This window comes from Cherax quadricarinatus, chromosome 28 (genome assembly GCF_038502225.1).
Source record: "Cherax quadricarinatus isolate ZL_2023a chromosome 28, ASM3850222v1, whole genome shotgun sequence".
In the NCBI taxonomy this organism is placed as follows: domain Eukaryota; kingdom Metazoa; phylum Arthropoda; class Malacostraca; order Decapoda; family Parastacidae; genus Cherax; species Cherax quadricarinatus.
The window spans coordinates 9,808,915-9,827,425 of NC_091319.1; the positions used below are offsets into that span (position 1 = coordinate 9,808,915).

General features: G+C 39.9%; 1 protein-coding gene across 3 annotated transcripts in view; it reads left to right on the plus strand.

Annotated features, from left to right (window-relative positions):
- The window catches only part of LOC128693273 (sodium- and chloride-dependent GABA transporter 1-like), a 44,715-nt gene extending 40,929 nt beyond the window's left edge, over positions 1 to 3,786 (plus strand). For all 3 annotated transcript variants that reach the window (XM_070089389.1, XM_070089388.1, XM_053782857.2), the window contains exon 11: positions 3,173 to 3,786. In XM_070089389.1, the coding sequence (XP_069945490.1) occupies positions 3,173 to 3,415 (243 nt within the window). In that variant the 3' untranslated portion in view covers positions 3,416 to 3,786. The remainder of the gene's footprint in view (positions 1 to 3,172) is intronic.
- The last annotated feature ends 14,725 nt before the right edge of the window (positions 3,787 to 18,511 follow it).

An 18,511-nucleotide genomic window follows, 5' to 3' on the forward strand; every position in this document is an offset into this window, starting at 1 on the left:
AAGTTTAGTCTTAATGATCCAGCAAACTGTTTAAGATATAAACGGCCTTGTTAAAAATATTTTGGGGGCGTCTGACCCAATTTTCCATCAAATGTCACTTTGACTCTAACACGGGGTAAAAAAGTGGTTGACTGATTCAGTTGAAATTTTGCTTAGCGAGTTTTAACGGCAATGACAAAAAATGAGCAATTTGCATGTTTTCCAGTGCAGCTGACCAGTATGAGACTAATTTTTGTCCTCCCGTTCAGTACGAGAATTGGTGAAAACCTACAAGTGTTCGGTCAGTGAAAATGTTAATCACGCTTAAAAATTACATTCTTTTTTGTCAGAAATGAGTAATGAAAAAAGTACCTTCTTTGTCCTACTAAAATCCATAAGAGATAATTACCGAGGCCTCCTTAAGGTAATAATCTCGGCAAAGCTTGAGACCAGTGTTAGCTCGCTTTATGCACAGCAATCAATTTTCGACTTGAATATAGCGTTGTGTGATAGCTTTATTTAACCTACAGTTCATTGTAAATAGCCGACTTCCCCTTCTCTTGAAAAAAAAGACTTTTTAACATGCGAGTTAGAATAGGTTATGGTTTAAATTGGCATTTTGAGGACTGCTAATCAAGACAGCAAATAAATATTGATAGCTAATTAAGATAGCTGATAATGGCAGTTTACAACAAAACTAGCTAGTATTGAAGAACCAAACTGTTATTACTTGGCAAAAAAAAAAAAAATTGGTTTGCGGTACTTACTGACTTGATTTTTAAAGAATCCTCATTTTTACTAGGTTTTTAAAATTTTGGGAGCCGCACTGTGACTTGATAAATCTTGCCCTAAATACCTCTTCAAAGGGGGGCTCCTTGGTGTGGTGAAGAGGTTCTTGGTCTGAGGAATTAGACCTGTCAGTTTCCTTCCTCAGACCGAACCTAATTACCCCCCAATCCCCCCTTCCCTCTCCCATCCTCCCTTTTTTCCTCCTCCCCACCCCTCCCTTTTGCCCTTCCTTTTTGGCCTTTGGGATTTTTTCCCACTGGCGCGCTAGTTCCTAGGTAGGGGAAAGTGTACTGGGGTCCATCCCATTCCGTTGAGGTTCTTGGCGGTGGCGTAGTTTGCCGTGGAAGTTTCTCTCCAACATGCGGTCGACAGTGTTTCCAATTGGGCCACCACACATGGGTTTAAATTTTCCAGTACCAAAACTCGCCAAATTACTTTCACTAGACGCTCTGTCATCTCCGATCATCCTTTGTACCTCTATGGCTCCCGTATACCTGAACGTGATAGTCAGGTTTCTAGGCGCCTCTGACCGTAGGTTATCCTGGAAACCTCACATTACCTCTCTGAAGGCAACTTGTCACAGCCGGCTGAACCTTCTTAAAAACCCTTGCTCATTTTTCATGGGGAGCTGATCGTCGAACTCTCCTTCGCCTACATTCCGCCTTCATTTTATCGAAACTTGATTATTTTGACCAGATCTATTCAGCGGCCTCTCCTGCTACTCTAGCCTTAACCCCATTCATCACCAAGGATTAAGTTTATGCCTTGGTGCTTTCCGCTCTTCCCCTGTTTAGAGCCTCTATGCAGAAGCGAACGTTCCATCCTTATCCAATCGCCGTGATGCCCATTGCCTTCGCTACTATGTACGCTCTCATGATCTCCGCAATCCTTCCATTTATAGAATGGTCACCGATATTAGTAGACATTCTTGATTTGTTCGCCGCCCCTGTTTGCTCCGTCCCTTCTCCCTTCGCCTACATTTGCTCTTGTCTGCTTTTCAATTACCACCTCTGTTCATGTAGCATCTCGCTTTTCCCTGCCCCCCCCCCCCTGGGAAGTTCCAGCTGTTCGAGTCTCTCACTCCCTTGCTCGAAAGCCCAACCGTCTACGGTAGCTTCCCGCTCTTTCTTGACCACTTCCACTCTTTCTCATGCCATTGCAGTGTACACAGATGGCTCTAAGTCTTCTGACGGCGTAGGATTCAGTGTTTCCGGACAGCGTCGTACGAGGGCATTTACTATCTTCGGCTAGTATCTTTACTGCTGAATTGTATGTCATTCTTGCAGCACTTATCCGTATTGCATCTATGCCTGTCATCATTTGTGGTTCTCGCTCCCTTAGTGCTTTACAGGCTATACAGAAATTTGATACACCTCACCCCCTTAGTCCTCCGTATCCAACTTTGGCTACGGCGCATCTCTTCCAAGCATAGTTTTTTTTGTTGGGTCCCTGGTCATGTTTACGTACAGGGCAATGAACAGGCGCACACTGCTGCGCGGTCAGCAGTACATGACCTACTAGTTTCATAGAGGTGTTCCATTTACGGACTATTTTGCTGCAATAGCTACCCACCTTCACACACGTTGGTCTACTCTGCTCGGTAACAAACTTAAATCTATTAAACAGAGTATAGGTTACTGGCCGTCTTCTTGTCACCAGTGTGGAGGTTGGGAGACTACTCTCTCCCGTCTTCGCATTGGCCATACTAGTCTTGCTCATGGTTCTCGTGGAAAGGCGCCCTGCTCCTCTGAGAATAATCAGGTTCCACTATCGGTTAGCCACATTCTATTACTGCCCACTTTATCAACGAGCATGCAGAATATACCTCCGTAGTCTTCGCTCCGCTGCTCTCTACCTTCCCTTCTCGCTGATGGACCCACCTTTCATCCGGACTCTCGTTGACTTTTTGACAACTGACTGACTTCACAAACTGATACCTTCAGCCCTTTCTACCTCAATCTCTTGCTACCCTCTACCCCCGCACTATCCCCCTGCCCCGCTGTTTTCTGTAACCTACTGATCATCCCTGCCCCCTTCTACCGCCCCATACCCTCGCTTCCTTCCCTACCCTGAAGCGCTGTATAGCCCTTGTGGCTTAGCGCTTTTTTTGATTGTCATTATTTAGGGCAATTATTATGTTCCCATAGTTTTCAAAACCTCGGTTCGCTAACATCTGTTTCGTAAGACTGAACTGAGCACAGCGACGTTGCATTACTCAGTTCAACGAAAATTTTAAATATTGCAATTTAAAGAATATAAAGACGTTCAAAAGGATGAAGACATTGAACTTTGACCTAACTTCGTGACAATTTTATTTCCTAATCATCCTAGTAATAAATCTGTCCTTACCATGGTATCTGTGAAAATTGTATAACTGTTGAACCTTCACATTCCTAAATTTCAGTTAAACAAGGTGACGTTCAAGAAAGTTGTTGGTAGCGATGGTGGCGGCAGCAGCACTAGAAACGTCTCTACCACGACTACCAGCAGCACTTCCATCACTAATACTAGCAACAACAGCATCCTCACCAGCAGAGAAACTGAGGGGAGCGAGAACATTGGAAAGGAAGAGAAGCCCTTGACAGAGGCTGGACCAGCTGAGGCTGACCAGCACGAGGCTATAGAAAATACCAAGATCGTTTCTTGAATGCTTTTCTCTGGGTGTAGCTCAGCAAGATGCTCGAAAGATGCATTAAAAAGCACTAATTTGCATTTAATTTGTTTTAAGATTCAAAGTATCGGTCAACTAAGGATCTTATTTACCCGTTTTTTTTGAGAAGCTGACTCGTGTACATTGGCAAACTGATTCACTTGCCGTTTGCATTATGCCAGAATATCCTTAAATTTTTCTAAAACGAAATCTGGTTGAACTCTCCTCACGGAGGGTTCTAATGTGTAACATGCCAGTCCTAAAACCACCAGGACAGTCTTGTAGCAGTTCTTTGTGCATTAAAAAATATTTATGCCCTAAAATTGTTCATTTTTATAAAGTTTGAAGGAATAAAGTATAACATCAGCCACCTCTGTTTAATGTCCTGATCTTCGACCGTGTTAAATTAATAAAACGTAGTCGACGAGAAGTGTTGACCTGAGTGCGGATGTTCTTACTCGCCCATCCTCCTTGATAGCCTTTTCAAAGCCTCCAAAAGTAAACGAGGGAAAGCGACCCATATTAAATTTTTTTTTTTTTTAACTAGAGCTGGTGAGTGTTTCTTGATCTGGGGAATTGGATTTGTTCTCTAGTTCCCTGAATTGAATCTGAATACCTTCCATCTCCCCCACACGAGCCGTGACCCTACGGGTTTAGCGCTCCCCATGATAATTTTAACGAAAGGAGGTAATAATGACTCAAACCCATATTACCATACTTTAGCCTACCACCGACGATATGCTTACTGGTCGGTAGCAGTGCTTCCGTGTTTGACAGTATGTTAGCGTTGAAAAAAAAATCCAGTTAATGGGGTTTCTCAAGGGAGGTTCCTTGATGCTGGCGAGGGGCTCTTGATCTAAGGAATTGGATCTGTGTTAAAGTTCTGAATTGAGCCTGAATGCTTTCCATCCTCTCCCCAGGTGCTGTACAATCCCTACGGGTTTAGCCCTCCCCTTGATAATAACATTGAATCTGCGCCTCCAGAAGCTAAGAAAAGTGTGACAGCTCCAGTATGACCTCTAAGAGGTTCCTTTACGTTGATTACAAGTTCCCTGTCCCTTAAACTGGACCCGCGCTCCCCTTAAACAGAACCTGAACTCCGCTAAATCCCCCAGGTGTTGAGGGGCCCTGCAGGTTTCAGCGTTCCTCCCTGAATGTCTTTGCTGTCTGCCTCGAGTAAATGCGAGTCCTACAAGAGATAAAATTAGAGTTCGCCAGGACGTGCGTCTTTGGTATTTATTCCTCTCATATACCCCTCAGTGGAGGTTATTTGATGCCGATGATGGGCTCTTGATCCAAGGAGTTGAATAGACTTAATTCTTTCATTCCTTACAGTGCAGAATGAATTAAGTCGTTTCCAAATGTAATTATTTGAAGGGATTTTTATCCTTCAAGGGAGGTACCTGAACGCCGGTGAAACTCTAAATAAAGGAGTGGGTTTAGCGCTCAGTTTTAATGATAAAGGTTGAGCTGCCCTCTTCCCTGTAATCAAATGGTTTCTCACGGCGCTGTTTTTTTTTTCACCCACCCCATTGTTGTCGCCAGTCCGATGTATCTGTAATACTTATTTTTTTTTTGGGGGGGGGGGGAGAAACTAGTATGGTAACAAATGTTTTATATTTATAACTAAATTTTAAAGGGGTGGACCGGTAAGCCAGCGGTAGGCCTCTCAGATGACCAAAACCTCGAGCGGCGAGTCATCACGTGACTAAGACCCGCGTCAAGAAACGGTTGTCCTGTTTTCTGACTTACATTACCTAACTAGCATGCAAGATTTAATGGGTACAGAAGTTTGAAGTTCTATGCTTGTCATGGCTGTATAGCCTTTGTGGTTTAGCGCTTCTTTTTGATTATAATAATATGCTTGTCATGGATATTTTAGTTCTGAATTAGTTTTGTATTTGCATCCAGTATACATTTCATTTTTATAATCTGTAGAGGTGAATAGTTCGCTCCGGCTAAGCAAATTCCACCATTTTCTTCCAGAGTACCTATTAAATTTATTGAGGAAAAAAAAAAACGAACTTAATAATTTATTCATACAAAAAATATAACTTCTAATGAGTATCTAACAAATGTATTAAAAAAAACTTTATTCTAAATATAACGCAGCAAGACCCACAGGATCCTATTTGGTCTATTTTCAGAAATAATGAACGTAACTATCTCAACTCAAGCTGCTTACAGTGCAGAGATCGTCAGTGTCTATACAAGCTTGTTGCTGTATAATCCTCCGGGTTTAGCGCTTCCCCCTTGATAATAATAATAATAATAATATACAAGCTTGCTAATATTACATACAACGTTGTACAAGAACATAACAGCCTCACTGAAAGTTTGCCAGATAATGTTATGTTTCAGCAACATCAGCGGACATTAACTGAGCTAGTAACTAAGCCATTTTCACATTTGCCATACTGCACTGCTGCAAAAAAGTCCTACATAGTTTGCATTTACAAGTTATCGACTACGATAATTGCCACTAAGGCTGTGTATACCCTGTACACCAATTAAGAATACTGTAAACCCTAAACAATTCATTAAAGTAAAGTTTCAGTTTACTTCAATACAGAAGAGATGAACCTCATGTATGTATATATATAATATAATATAGTTCCTTGATAATGTGTGAAGTCAAGAAAGCGCTTGGAATTTCGCTATTTTTCAAGTGGTTCTGCGCGCGCGCGCACAAGTGTGTGTGTGTGTGTGTGTGTACTCACCTAGTTGAGGTTGTGGGGGTCGAGTCCGAGCTCCTGGCCCCGCCTCTTCACTGATCGCTACTAGGTCACTCTCCCTGAGCCGTGAGCTTTATCATACCTCTGCTTAAAGCTATGTATGGATCCTGCCTCCACTACATCGCTTCCCAAACTATTCCACTTACTGACTACTCTGTGGCTGAAGAAATACTTCCTAACATCCCTGTGATTCATCTGTGTCTTCAGCTTCCAACTGTGTCCCCTTGTTACTGTGTCCAATCTCTGGAACATCCTGTCTTTGTCCACCTTGTCAATTCCTCTCAGTATTTTGTATGTCGTTATCATGTCCCCCCTATCTCTCCTGTCCTCCAGTGTCGTCAGGTTGATTTCCCTTAACCTCTCCTCGTAGGGCATACCTCTTAGCTCTGGGACTAGTCTTGTTGCAAACCTTTGCACTTTCTCTAGTTTCTTCACGTGCTTGGCTAGGTGTGGGTTCCAAACTGGTGCCGCATACTCCAATATGGGCCTAACGTACACGGTGTACAGGGTCCTGAATGATTCCTTATTAAGATGTCGGAATGCTGTTCTGAGGTTTGCTAGGAGCCCATATGCTGCAGCAGTTATTTGGTTGATGTGCGCTTCAGGAGATGTGCCTGGTGTTATACTCGCCCCAAGATCTTTTTCCTTGAGTGAGGTTTGTAGTCTCTGACCCCCTAGACTGTACTCCGTCTGCGGCTTTCTTTGCCCTTCCCCAATCTTCATGACTTTGCACTTGGTGGGATTGAACTCCAGGAGCCAATTGCAGGACCAGGTCTGCAGCCTGTCCAGATCCCTTTGTAGTTCTGCCTGGTCTTCGATCGAGTGAATTCTTCTCATCAACTTCACGTCATCTGCAAACAGGGACACCTCAGTCTATTCCTTCCGTCATGTCGTTCACAAATACCAGAAACAGCACTGGTCCTAGGACTGACCCCTGCGGGACCCCACTGGTCACAGGTGCCCACTCTGACACCTCGCCACGTACCATGACTCGCTGCTGTCTTCCTGACAAGTATTCTCTGATCCATTGTAGTGCCTTCCCTGTTATCCCTGCTTGGTCCTCCAGTTTTTGCACCAATCTCTTGTGTGGAACTGTGTGTGTGTGTATGTATATATATATATATATATATATATATATATATATATATATATATATATATATATATATTAGTCAATGGTTTAGGGTTTGAATTGATTATAATATAACTACCTAAGACTATAAAACAAATTCAGGTCTTGGTTGTCAGGTGGTCGTCACTGAGAGGTAATGAGGCGCTGTATGACTCCTACTGATCAGCGATCCCCCATGAACGTAAGAATTAAAATTATAAAAATGCCAGGAAAAAATACTTTTGCTCCTGTAACTAAAAATGCTGACGTCCTTGAACACGTCTGGAGAGAAATAAAAAATACCGACATATAAAGAGAGATGCAATATACTGCGATCTTTTATTGATCACGTTTCGCCCACACAGTGGACTTACCCACTCGCATGATAATGCGAGTGGGTAAGTGGGCGAAATGTCCTCAATAAAAAAAACGCATTATACTGTGAACATTAAAATGGTATAAAGTACCGACAGGTTGTTAGGTAAGACACATATGCAACAGTTAGGTATCTTTATTATGAAACGTTTCGCCTACACAGTAGGCTTCTTCAGTCGAGTACAGAAAAGTTGATAGAAGCAGAAGATACTTGAAGACGATGTAATCAGTCCATCACCCTTAAAGTTTTGAGGTGGTCAGTCCCTCAGTCTGGAGAAGAGCATTGTTCCATATTGTTTCATACTATGGAACAATGCTCTTCTCCAGACTGAGGGACTGACCACCTCAAAACTTTAAGGGTGATGGACTGATTACATCGTCTTCAAGTATCTTCTGCTTCTATCAACTTTTCTGTACTCGACTGAAGAAGCCTACTGTGTAGGCGAAACGTTTCGAAATAAAGATACCTAACTGTTGCATATGTGTCTTACCTAACAACAGCATTATACTGTATTTTTTCAAAGGGAGCGTATATATTTTTTATTATTTTATTTAAAATATGGCATTACAAAATATATGAAACTCATGTAGGGCTATAAAATTAACACAATCCTACCTACAGCTAACATTACACACCACACTTACAACTCCGTGTGGGTACACCTCCCCCCCCCCCCGCTGTTCCCTCATCCTATCACTTAACCCAAACCTGTTGGAGCTACCCAACAGAATTACACAATATGAACAACACTTTTATATACACATCCCTCGAAATGGTACTTAATCTGTACCCTCAGAGACATCCATTTTCTTCCCACATTGATGATGTAATCGACTACAGACCATGCAATTCATTGCACTGAACATATTACACAGACATATTACCCCCCCCCCTGCGTGGTTATCCAAAAACCCAAGAGCATATATTTATTTCAAAACACAAATTTTAGTGTCGTGGACGCTGACAACACCATCACTGCTCCGTCAGCCCGCACGTTGAAGGTTAAACTCGGTCGCTGTTTCGTACTCTCCTGGACCATGATTAGGTCTCGACTGGATAAAAAATGATCCAAAACAGATCACAAAGTCGCCTGTTCCATCTAATTTGCCGTTTTTGAAGTGCTCGTGCCTTGGTATTGTGAATTTTATAAATCGATGCAATCCTTGGCAGGTGTAGGCTTGCTTCACAGTGCAGGTTTGCTCCACAGGGCAGGCGTGTAGGCTTGCTCCACAGGCGTGCAGGATTGCTCTACAGGCGTACAAGCTTGCTCCACAGTACAGGCGTGTAGGTTTGCTCCAAAGGCAGGCGTGCAGGCTTGCTCCACAGGGTAGGCGTGTAGGCTTGCTCCACAGGGCAGGCGTGTAGGCTTGCTCCACTGGGCAGGCGTGTAGGCTTGCTCCACAGGGCAGGCGCATAGGCTTGCTCCACAGGTGTATAGAGTTGTTTCACAGTGCAGTTACACATCTTGATTAGTCTCAGGCATCAGCTGCTGGTGGGGCAACAACCACTCTGTAGACACCTCCGCGAAATCCCAGCTGGAGTCTCTGCGAGAATATGCATAATTGAGACCATTAATCTTAGTTTATAATTTAAGTCATATTCCTTTACTCGCATCACACGTCATAAGCCATAATAAGTCATCAGATTCACGTTCTATATTTCTTTTCCTTCAAGGGAAGCGCTTTGATTCTGATAAAGAGAGGTGTGGCTCATACCTGATTGACTCCCATTCCCCTGTGTGACCCCTACGGATTTAAGCTTCCTTTTGATGCTAATCTAAATTTCTTAAGAACAATCTAGGTTTGATCAGAAGAGGAGGAAAAATGAAGCTTCAAGTCCTCATAAAGGGGCTTTCCTTGATGATTCAGGACTAAATTAAATCACACGAAGGTGTTTGTTGGCATTACCCCTTAGATCCTTCAAGGGAAGGGGCTAAAGGGGAGGTGTCTTGATGGCTATAATCAACTTAGAGTGCCACGTCACTTGCAGCCATAAACAATGTCACAATTATTTCCTGCAGTCACATAAGTCTCAACAATGGCCAAAAGAAATCCATTATCACTAACTGTGACCTACCCGTCTCCTCTCCAGCATCTCCCTCCTCATCTGGATGTGTTGTCGTAGGTCGTGTATCTCTTCTATCAGTTGAATGTTCTCCTGGTGAAGACCTTCGTTGCCAGCCTGCACGCGGTTCCTGCAAGGAAGAGTTGTTTAGTGTCCACACAGTCACCTCTTCCCATCCAGTTTATTCTTGCAAAATTATGTAGTGTTTTTGAATACCGTTCTTAAACCGAGGCCCCTCCCTCTTGTGTCCTGTCTCTGATGAACTCCTTGTCCCTGGCCAGTCTCACCATCCTCTCTCCTTGAAGAGTTGTGACTAATCTCTATTATGCACTCAGTTCTGGTGTGTTGGTTGCCAGAGTTTCTGGGAATGTTTCTTCATGATTTTTCCCATCACTTTATGGTGGCAAATAAGAGATTTCATTAATATCTGACATAAAGCTAAGAATTTTAAGTCAGTCTTATAACTTTTTTTTTTTTTTTTTTTTTTTTTGGTAAGGTAGAGTAAGCAAGTTTTCAAAGTTATGAGGTGATGTGAAGCCGTGTGATCGTTATTTAGTAAATTCAGTACTGACCCACAATTGGTAAAGGAAAACTGGGTAGCTTTTTTGACCCATCCTTAACAATTACCAAGTCGCGAGTGAGAAAGAAAGGAGAATTCAAGTCAAGACAGGAGGAGGCGAGATAACCACGGCAAGTCAGTCAGAGAACAGGCAAGATTTGAACCCTCGGCAAGCCAGACTTGCTATGGGATCGGGTCCTGTCCATTTCCTAAGTTGTTTACAGTGGTGTTATTACGATTTTCACGAGTCAAGGTAAACCGTTTTAGCAAGGTTAGAAATACATATTTCAGGAGTGTGGTAGACAGTGTTAGGAACACAGTATACTCACAAGTGCTGTCTTGCCGTCTCCACTAGCAGCTCCACCACTGGGGATACTCCGGTGGGCATCTTGAACTGCTTGAAGCGGCTGCTGCTCCTTTGCCGATATCGCTTCTTATACTTAAATCGTATACTCTGCTGTTACTCAAGCAACTTCTGAACCGGATTTTAACTAAGTTTTCTTCCGCTACTGTTGCTACTTTCCTAATGCTGTTACTTGGCGCTGTACTGCCCTTACGGGGTTCAGGGCTTTCCCTTGAATATAATAATAATAATAATAATAATAATAATAATAATAATAATAATAATAATAATAATAATAATAATAATAATAAATAATAAAAGTAGCTACAGTTTATTTCATGCTGACCAGATATGATACGGTTATCTCTCAATTAATATTATTAATTACGCAAATGCAATTCTTCGGGCTTTGAAATTAATAAGAGAGACTTGCAGGTTATATTTCCAGTCAGGTTACTGATGGATATAGACAACACTGAACTCCGCCTCACATCTCTCCCGAGTCAGCCGGTCAGATGTCTCATTCCTGGACTGTAGATAATCTTTTATCTACTGCACTACCTTCCCTGATACTCTTCTGAAGCATTCTCATAAAGTTCGTCTGAAAGTCTAGGAATAAACGGTCTGAGCATCTTTCCCTCGGACGTCTTATTTGTCAAGTTATTATTGAAGCGTCAGTGGTACAGTTCTCGGCTTAATAAACGAATGAAACCTGGGTTCAAATTCCGGGCGAGATATGTAGGTAACTCTTTGGCACATACCGCCTATGTCCAGCCATCAAGAAAGAGAAACTTTGTTTCAGGGAACGGACAGGCTTCGATCTCATGTTTTACGATTTCACGAGTCATTGATAATGGCTTAGAAGAGACTTGAGGTAGCTCGTTCCACAGCCAAGTTGGTGTGATATTCGTCTGTGAAAACCTACTTTTCTCATCACAGTAGGGCCCATGTTAACATTCCTTGTGTACAGAAATATACCTTGTTCGATTAATTTTACTAGACGGACATGGCGTAGTGGCTAGGGCAATAATCATTTAATTTTAGGATTGCATTGCCATGGGTTCGAATTCTATCCATTCCAGGGTACGGGTGGGGTTAGAACCCATGGCAAGTGAGTCGTTAACCTCCAGGCTTACCCACTGGCCTGGGGTTTTACAACTAACTTGCCCTGGGCTCTAACCCCACCCGTACTGTGGTTTGTTTACAATCGTGTTATTACGATTTCGTGTGTGTATCCATTCTGTGTTATTTAGATTTCGTGTCAGGGACCTATGTTTTGGTCAGCTGTTGTAGGTCTCATTCAGAGAAGATATCTTAATGGAACAAAGCCATACAGCTTAACTTCGTTGGGCTATCAAGGTAAAACAAATATATAAGACCATCTTCTTAAACGAGAAATGTACATATTTATGTCTTCGTTTAACATAATAAATCAATTCAAAATGCAATTAAAATAAGTGAAAAAATCATAAATTTAATGCTATTTCTAAATTGAAGTCATTTTCTATGAAGCAATTCTGTGTTCATTTTCTTTAGAGCGGCTGAACCTGTCTTGCTGTATAAATACACATCTATTATCAGTGGGATTTCTCAATGTTTTTGCAAAAATAATATTGCAACTATTAATTATATCTAAGAGTGATAAACATCGCGTGAGAATCACTCTAAATATAACTTCATTTCCACTCTATTACACTGAAACTCATCTAGAGGTAAAATTAAATAAAGAATGTCATTTATTTTCAAAAGACATCAGTCGTTTTCATTTATGAAAATTTATAATATTACTTTCTATATATTTTATATTTTCAGCTTATTGAATGTCCAAAAACATGGCGAGTATTTTTTAGTTTATCGTATATATAATTGAGAATATCGTAATTTTTGGATAGATTACACAAGTTGTTTATATAGAGTATTTTCAGATATCAATAAAAAATTAGTTATAATCATAACCATGAGTTTTAAAGGGGTGGTCCCGTATGCCAGCGGAAGGCCTCGGTCAGATGACCAAAAGCTCCAGCTGTGGGTCATCATATAACTAAGACCCGCGTCAGGAAACGCTTGTCCTGTTTCCTGGCAAATCTTAACCTAACCTGATCAGATATCAACAGCTTCATTAACTTCTTAGCACTCAAGTCATAAACACATCACCAAAACGTCGAAAAAAAATAATTCTTTTTGAGTCACTTTTGTCAGCATTCCCGGTACCCTATCAAAATTCAAATTCCTTTTATTACAGCAAGGGTCTTTTATTTCAGTAAGTTTTGAGATAATTACAGGTGGTGTTGTGGGCGCGGTACACTGTCGAGCTAACACTATGGCAGCCACCACACCGCCCTGCCAGGTACCCTACTAGACGCACTTGGCACCAAGCCTCACTACGTCAACTCTCATCCCACGCCTAAATGCACCATAGTTACCCAAGGACTTACGGTGCATTAAGGGCTTTTACGCAGTGAATTTAAAGACAAAGAACTTCCGTCTCTTGTTTTTTTACTGCTTCAACTGCGAGGTCGTTAGCACCGGGCACAACCGCGCATTTCAGACTGTGTGTTGTCCTCAAGCTCAGGGCCCGGGTCTGGCCTCCGGGTAGGCTAAAGAATATAGGAAAATCTTACCACCTGCTGCCCCTATTCACTTAACATTAAATAAACACGCACGTGTAAAGCGACCCAAAGGGAATCACATCATAAGACGAGGACCCCCAGTAACAATAAAAAATGTTGCTTTGCTTTCTAGGATTATTCTAAATTAAACCTTTTTCTTATCTGTGACATTATATCCGTAAGATGCGACCCACAACAGTCTTCTAACACGTAAATCCTACCGAGATACATTTGACTTGTATTGTTTTGTTAAAGTTAGACTTACATGTAAAAGTAACTCCAGCCCTGCTAGAAATAAACCTTTGTAACTGTCGTAGATATTTACAGAGGAATGTTTAACGACATTCTCATCGCCTTACTGAAGTCTCTCATCTATAGCTGACAGCTTTCATTACTTTGTATCTTCAAATCCCATGAGGATTTATTTCCATCAAATTCACTAGCTGAGCATCAGTTTGGAATTTCTTAACTGTTGTGGAAAATTGCATTAATCTGAATGTAACTCATTATGTACATAACAGTAAATGATAACAAAGATAATTATTATTTATCAAAGTTACCTAGACAAGTAGGAATTTGGGACACCTAGGTCGCAAAAATGTCCCCCTTCGATACCTACCACTGTCATATCCACAAGTTGCTCTAGACCTATTAATTACAAATGAAATATGTATCACCAGGAATTCTGGTAAATATATAAATTTGTGGACTGTATATTAAAATTAATAAATGATTATATACATATACACATTTACATAACAGGAGAATATATCTTAATATCACTCACCAATTTGACTGGAGATTAAGGTGTATCATACTCAGAAAACCTCACTGTCTATCCATGAAAATAACACTGGCCAGAGTTACAACATAAACAAACTTATCTGAGGTTCCTGGAGCTGTCTTGTCCAGTCACCTGATATCTCAAGTTATGCAGGAATGCACATCCAACAATTTCGGCTCCTATTTGAGAGGTGTCAGCCCAATTTTAACCTCTAGAGCACGAAAATTCTTCCCATTATTCACTAACGTTTGTGTTGTCTCAATTCAAACATGGCGAGTCTCGTCTGCGCAGGCGCAGCTTCCCATTTTTATAACATAAATTTTTATTAAATACAGTATGGCCATCTATTTACATATAACTACTGTATTTCTGGAAAATATATACAGTATTTTCCACAACTGTTATGTTAGTGGCCGCTGTCTCGGTCGTGTCTTCACGGACAGCTTCAAAAATATCGCTGAGCGATAACTTGAGCTGTGGCAACCAGTTCTAATATTTCTTTCCGGTTTTGTAATAATTCAAAAGACAATAATCTATCTTACGTCATATATTGCAGACGGGCAAGTCTTCCAGGCTGCTTAACCGAAGCTTAATATTCAGTCGGTGTAGCATATTTTAGGTAAGAATATTTTCTTCACTGAAGCCTCCACAGACTTCTAGATATTATTGAAATCAAGGACAGGCTGACAGATTTCTTAACCCGATTTAAAAACCCCATCCCGTGTGATGAAGTATGACTGGAAAAAAAAAACATGTTCTAACCTACTAAGATTAGTATATAACAGGGGACCAGCATCATGTTACAGATCTAATTTTTGGTAATAATGAAGAAGCATTTAAATGTAAGAATTTCTCGCTGGTAAGATATCTTCCCTGTGCACTATCTTACGAGGAGCTACACAGAAGGTACCACAATGTTTGTAGTACATTAGTAAAATGGAAGGTAATGTAAACAACAAAATTTACTTGCCATGCCTTCCAACCCTGGAGACAAATTCTAATGTAACGTCTCAGGAGATGATGTAATATATATTAACCCATCACATGTGTTGAAGTTTTTAAAGGTTTATATTTCATGTCCTTAAATCTTCTCGGTGAACATTTAACTTGTACTATGTTCGGTTCGCAACATTTATTTGCGCCACACATACGAACACAGTCCAGTGATCTCAACATACATCTTCTTGATAGATGTGTTCCTGGATATTTAAACGAAAATGAGTAGTTTTCTGGACTTAATCGGCTAGATAAAGTGTTTGTATTGAGAGTGATATAAGAGAAGAGGTGAAGAATCGGCTCAAATACGTCATGACCACCAGTGTCAGCTAATATTATCAACAAAGAGACTAGCAGAGCAGCTGTGTAAGACTGATGGTGAGAATAATGGTGATACTGATGGTGAGGCTGATAGTCTACTAGCACCTCACATGACCAACACAGGCCATTACAGGTAAGCTACTACCATGACAGGAAATCAACCTCCTTGATTTATGTATTATGCTAAACGATAGCCACACTGGATATATATATTGTAAGGTGCGTCTCTCTCAGTATATACACTTAAGAATTTTAATTTTTATTCTAAGGATTAAAATATTCTTGACTGGTGATGATGTGACATGCAACCTTAATGACCCTCGTGTAGTAGATAGGCTTTAAACCGCATTAACTTACCAATAAAGTGTGTCTAATTTTGATCCCCATAATGCTGGTGAAGGGCTCTTGATCCAGTGAATTAGAGCTACCCTTTTTAGAGCAAACCAAATTACCTTTCATTCCCTCAAACACTGCATGATCCTCACAAGCTTAGCGCTGCCTCGTGATAATAATAATAATAATAATAATAGTAATAATACAACTCATTAGGCTGCCCCACAGTTCGGGAGGTTCATGCCGCCATGTATGGGAGGAAAAAGCATCAGGGTACACAGTATGATCTACAAAAACATAATATAGCCTACCTGTAGCTTAATCAGATAAACAGCTGCAAGAATATACACCGTGGCACCTGGCACTTGGCTCTGCCGGTGTGAGGCAACTTTTCAATGTTATTTCTGTAAGGCTCGTCTTCTTTATTTTGAGGTGCTAAAGTTCACCATAAGCTTTTATAAAACAATGCGTAACGTTCCTCCATATTTAATCGATACACATTGATGGATTAAGAAAATCTTGCAGACCTTGAGAGTAATAGGCTACTTATAAAATCTAGCAGTAAAATATTTCTTGGGGATTTAGACATCATTATTTATTAGGATGGTAACACCCTTTTGTATATACTTGGAATCCCTGAGATAAACCATATAGACTCATCTTCGAAATGTTTTCCCCTTCCTATAAGAACACACTGAGTGTATATATATATATATATATATATATATATATATATATATATATATATATATATATATATATATATATATATATATATATATATATACATGTATATATACAGTTTAGATAAACGATTTCCGAGATTAAAGTATCTTTGATATTGGTGTTGAATAAGCCCATAGATAGATACACCGAGATTTGGTGTTGTTTAAATATAATAATAATAATAGTAATAATAATAATAATAATGACTTGTTAATCACATGTAGGCCTATAATTAATGAATAATTAATTTTCGTTGATTGGTTAATGGGGCTTAAAGTACGATAATTTAGTTTGCATGCTACCTATCTATACACTCTTCAGTGTATACACTGTGTATACACAATTCAGTGAATACACTGTGTATGCGCCCCTCAGTGTATACAATGAGGGGCGTAAATATTCCTGAAAATTTTTACCCTAATATATTCAGCTTTACGCTATTTCATTTATGGATTCCATTCCTGTATACATTATCAGTTTATTTCCTGTACAGAAATAGTTACTCATCAGGCATCAACGGATAAAGTGAATGATTTCATGTTTCTTAACTTGTGTAATGTTTACTTTTGAAGCTACAGTGAATAATTACTGTAACATTTTCGTGTATAAAAACACCCGCTGTGAAAATAAAAATTTAAGAAAAATTAGTTAGTACAGTCTCGTGGTTTTAGTAGTTCTTCACTATAGATATGTTTCAGGAGTTATTCACAATAGATAAGTTTCTAACAGTGATTCACAATAGATAAGTTTCTAACAGTGATTCACAATAGATAAGTTTCTAACAGTGATTCACAATAGATAAGTTTCTAACAGTGATTCACAATAGATAAGTTTCTAACAGTGATTCACAATAGATAAGTTTCTAACAGTGATTCACAATAGATAAGTTTCTAACAGTGATTCACAATAGATAAGTTTCTAACAGTGATTCACAATAGATAAGTTTATAACAGTGATTCACAATAGATAAGTTTGTAACAGTGATTCACAATAGGAAGGCTTCTAGCAGTGTTTCACAACAGGTAAGCTTCTAGCAATGATTCACAATAGATAAGTTTCTAACAGTGATTCATATATATAAGCTTCTAGCAGTGATTCATAATAGATAAGCTTCTGGCAATGGTTCACAATAGATAAGTTTCTAACAGTGATTCACAATAGATAAGCTTCTAGCAGTGTTTCACAAGTAGTGATTCACAATATATAAGCTTCTGGCAGTGATTCACAATAGGTAAAATTCTAGCAGTTATTCACAATAGATAAACATCTTGCAGTGATTCACAATAGATAAACTTCTAGCAGTGATTCACAATAGATAATATTCTAGCAGTGATTCGCAATAGATAAACTTCTAACAGTGATTCACAATGGATAAGCTTCAAGCAGTGATTCACAATAGATAAACTTCTAGCAGTGATTCACAATAGATAACTTTCTCGCAGTGATTTACAATAGATAAGCTTCTAGCAGTGATTCAGCGAGGGGCGTTGACCCCCAGAAAACCCACCAGGTAGACTGAAGAAATATTCACATTAGTGACTCAGATACACCTAAATAATTAATTGGTAAGAGGGAATGTATGTTATTATGTTTATCTTTGGTTTTGTTTTATCGTATTGGTTCATTTGTTCCATTACAGTGACAACTTTTATTAGATAATCTCCCATGAGGCGGTTAACCCATATGGGTATTTCAGCATAAGGGTTGGTGAAAGCTTGATCCTACTTCCGCTTATCGCGGGCTAGTCTCGCTCCAATGATCAGTTTTTTTTTTTTTTAATACTAATACAGGAAGTCCTCACTTAACTTCGTTTCTTTCAATGTCGTTTCGTTATAACGTTGATGAGAAAAAGAAATTAGTTCCCGGCCAATAATGGAAAATATGGAAAGACTTTTAAATATCTGGATGGAGGATATACTTCAGCGTAACTCTCCATGTTCGCTTATGTCAATTTCCTCCCTGATAGCTGTTTTGTATTAGGTTTTTATAATATGTAGCGTGTTTCTTATATAATTTCGAAAACATGTGATACATAAGATAGTAAAAATGTCAATAATAAAGTAAGTAGATAAGATTATGGCACCCCAGAGCGACATATTCCAGTCATTGCGTCTTCAGCATTACTGCTCCTCCTTTC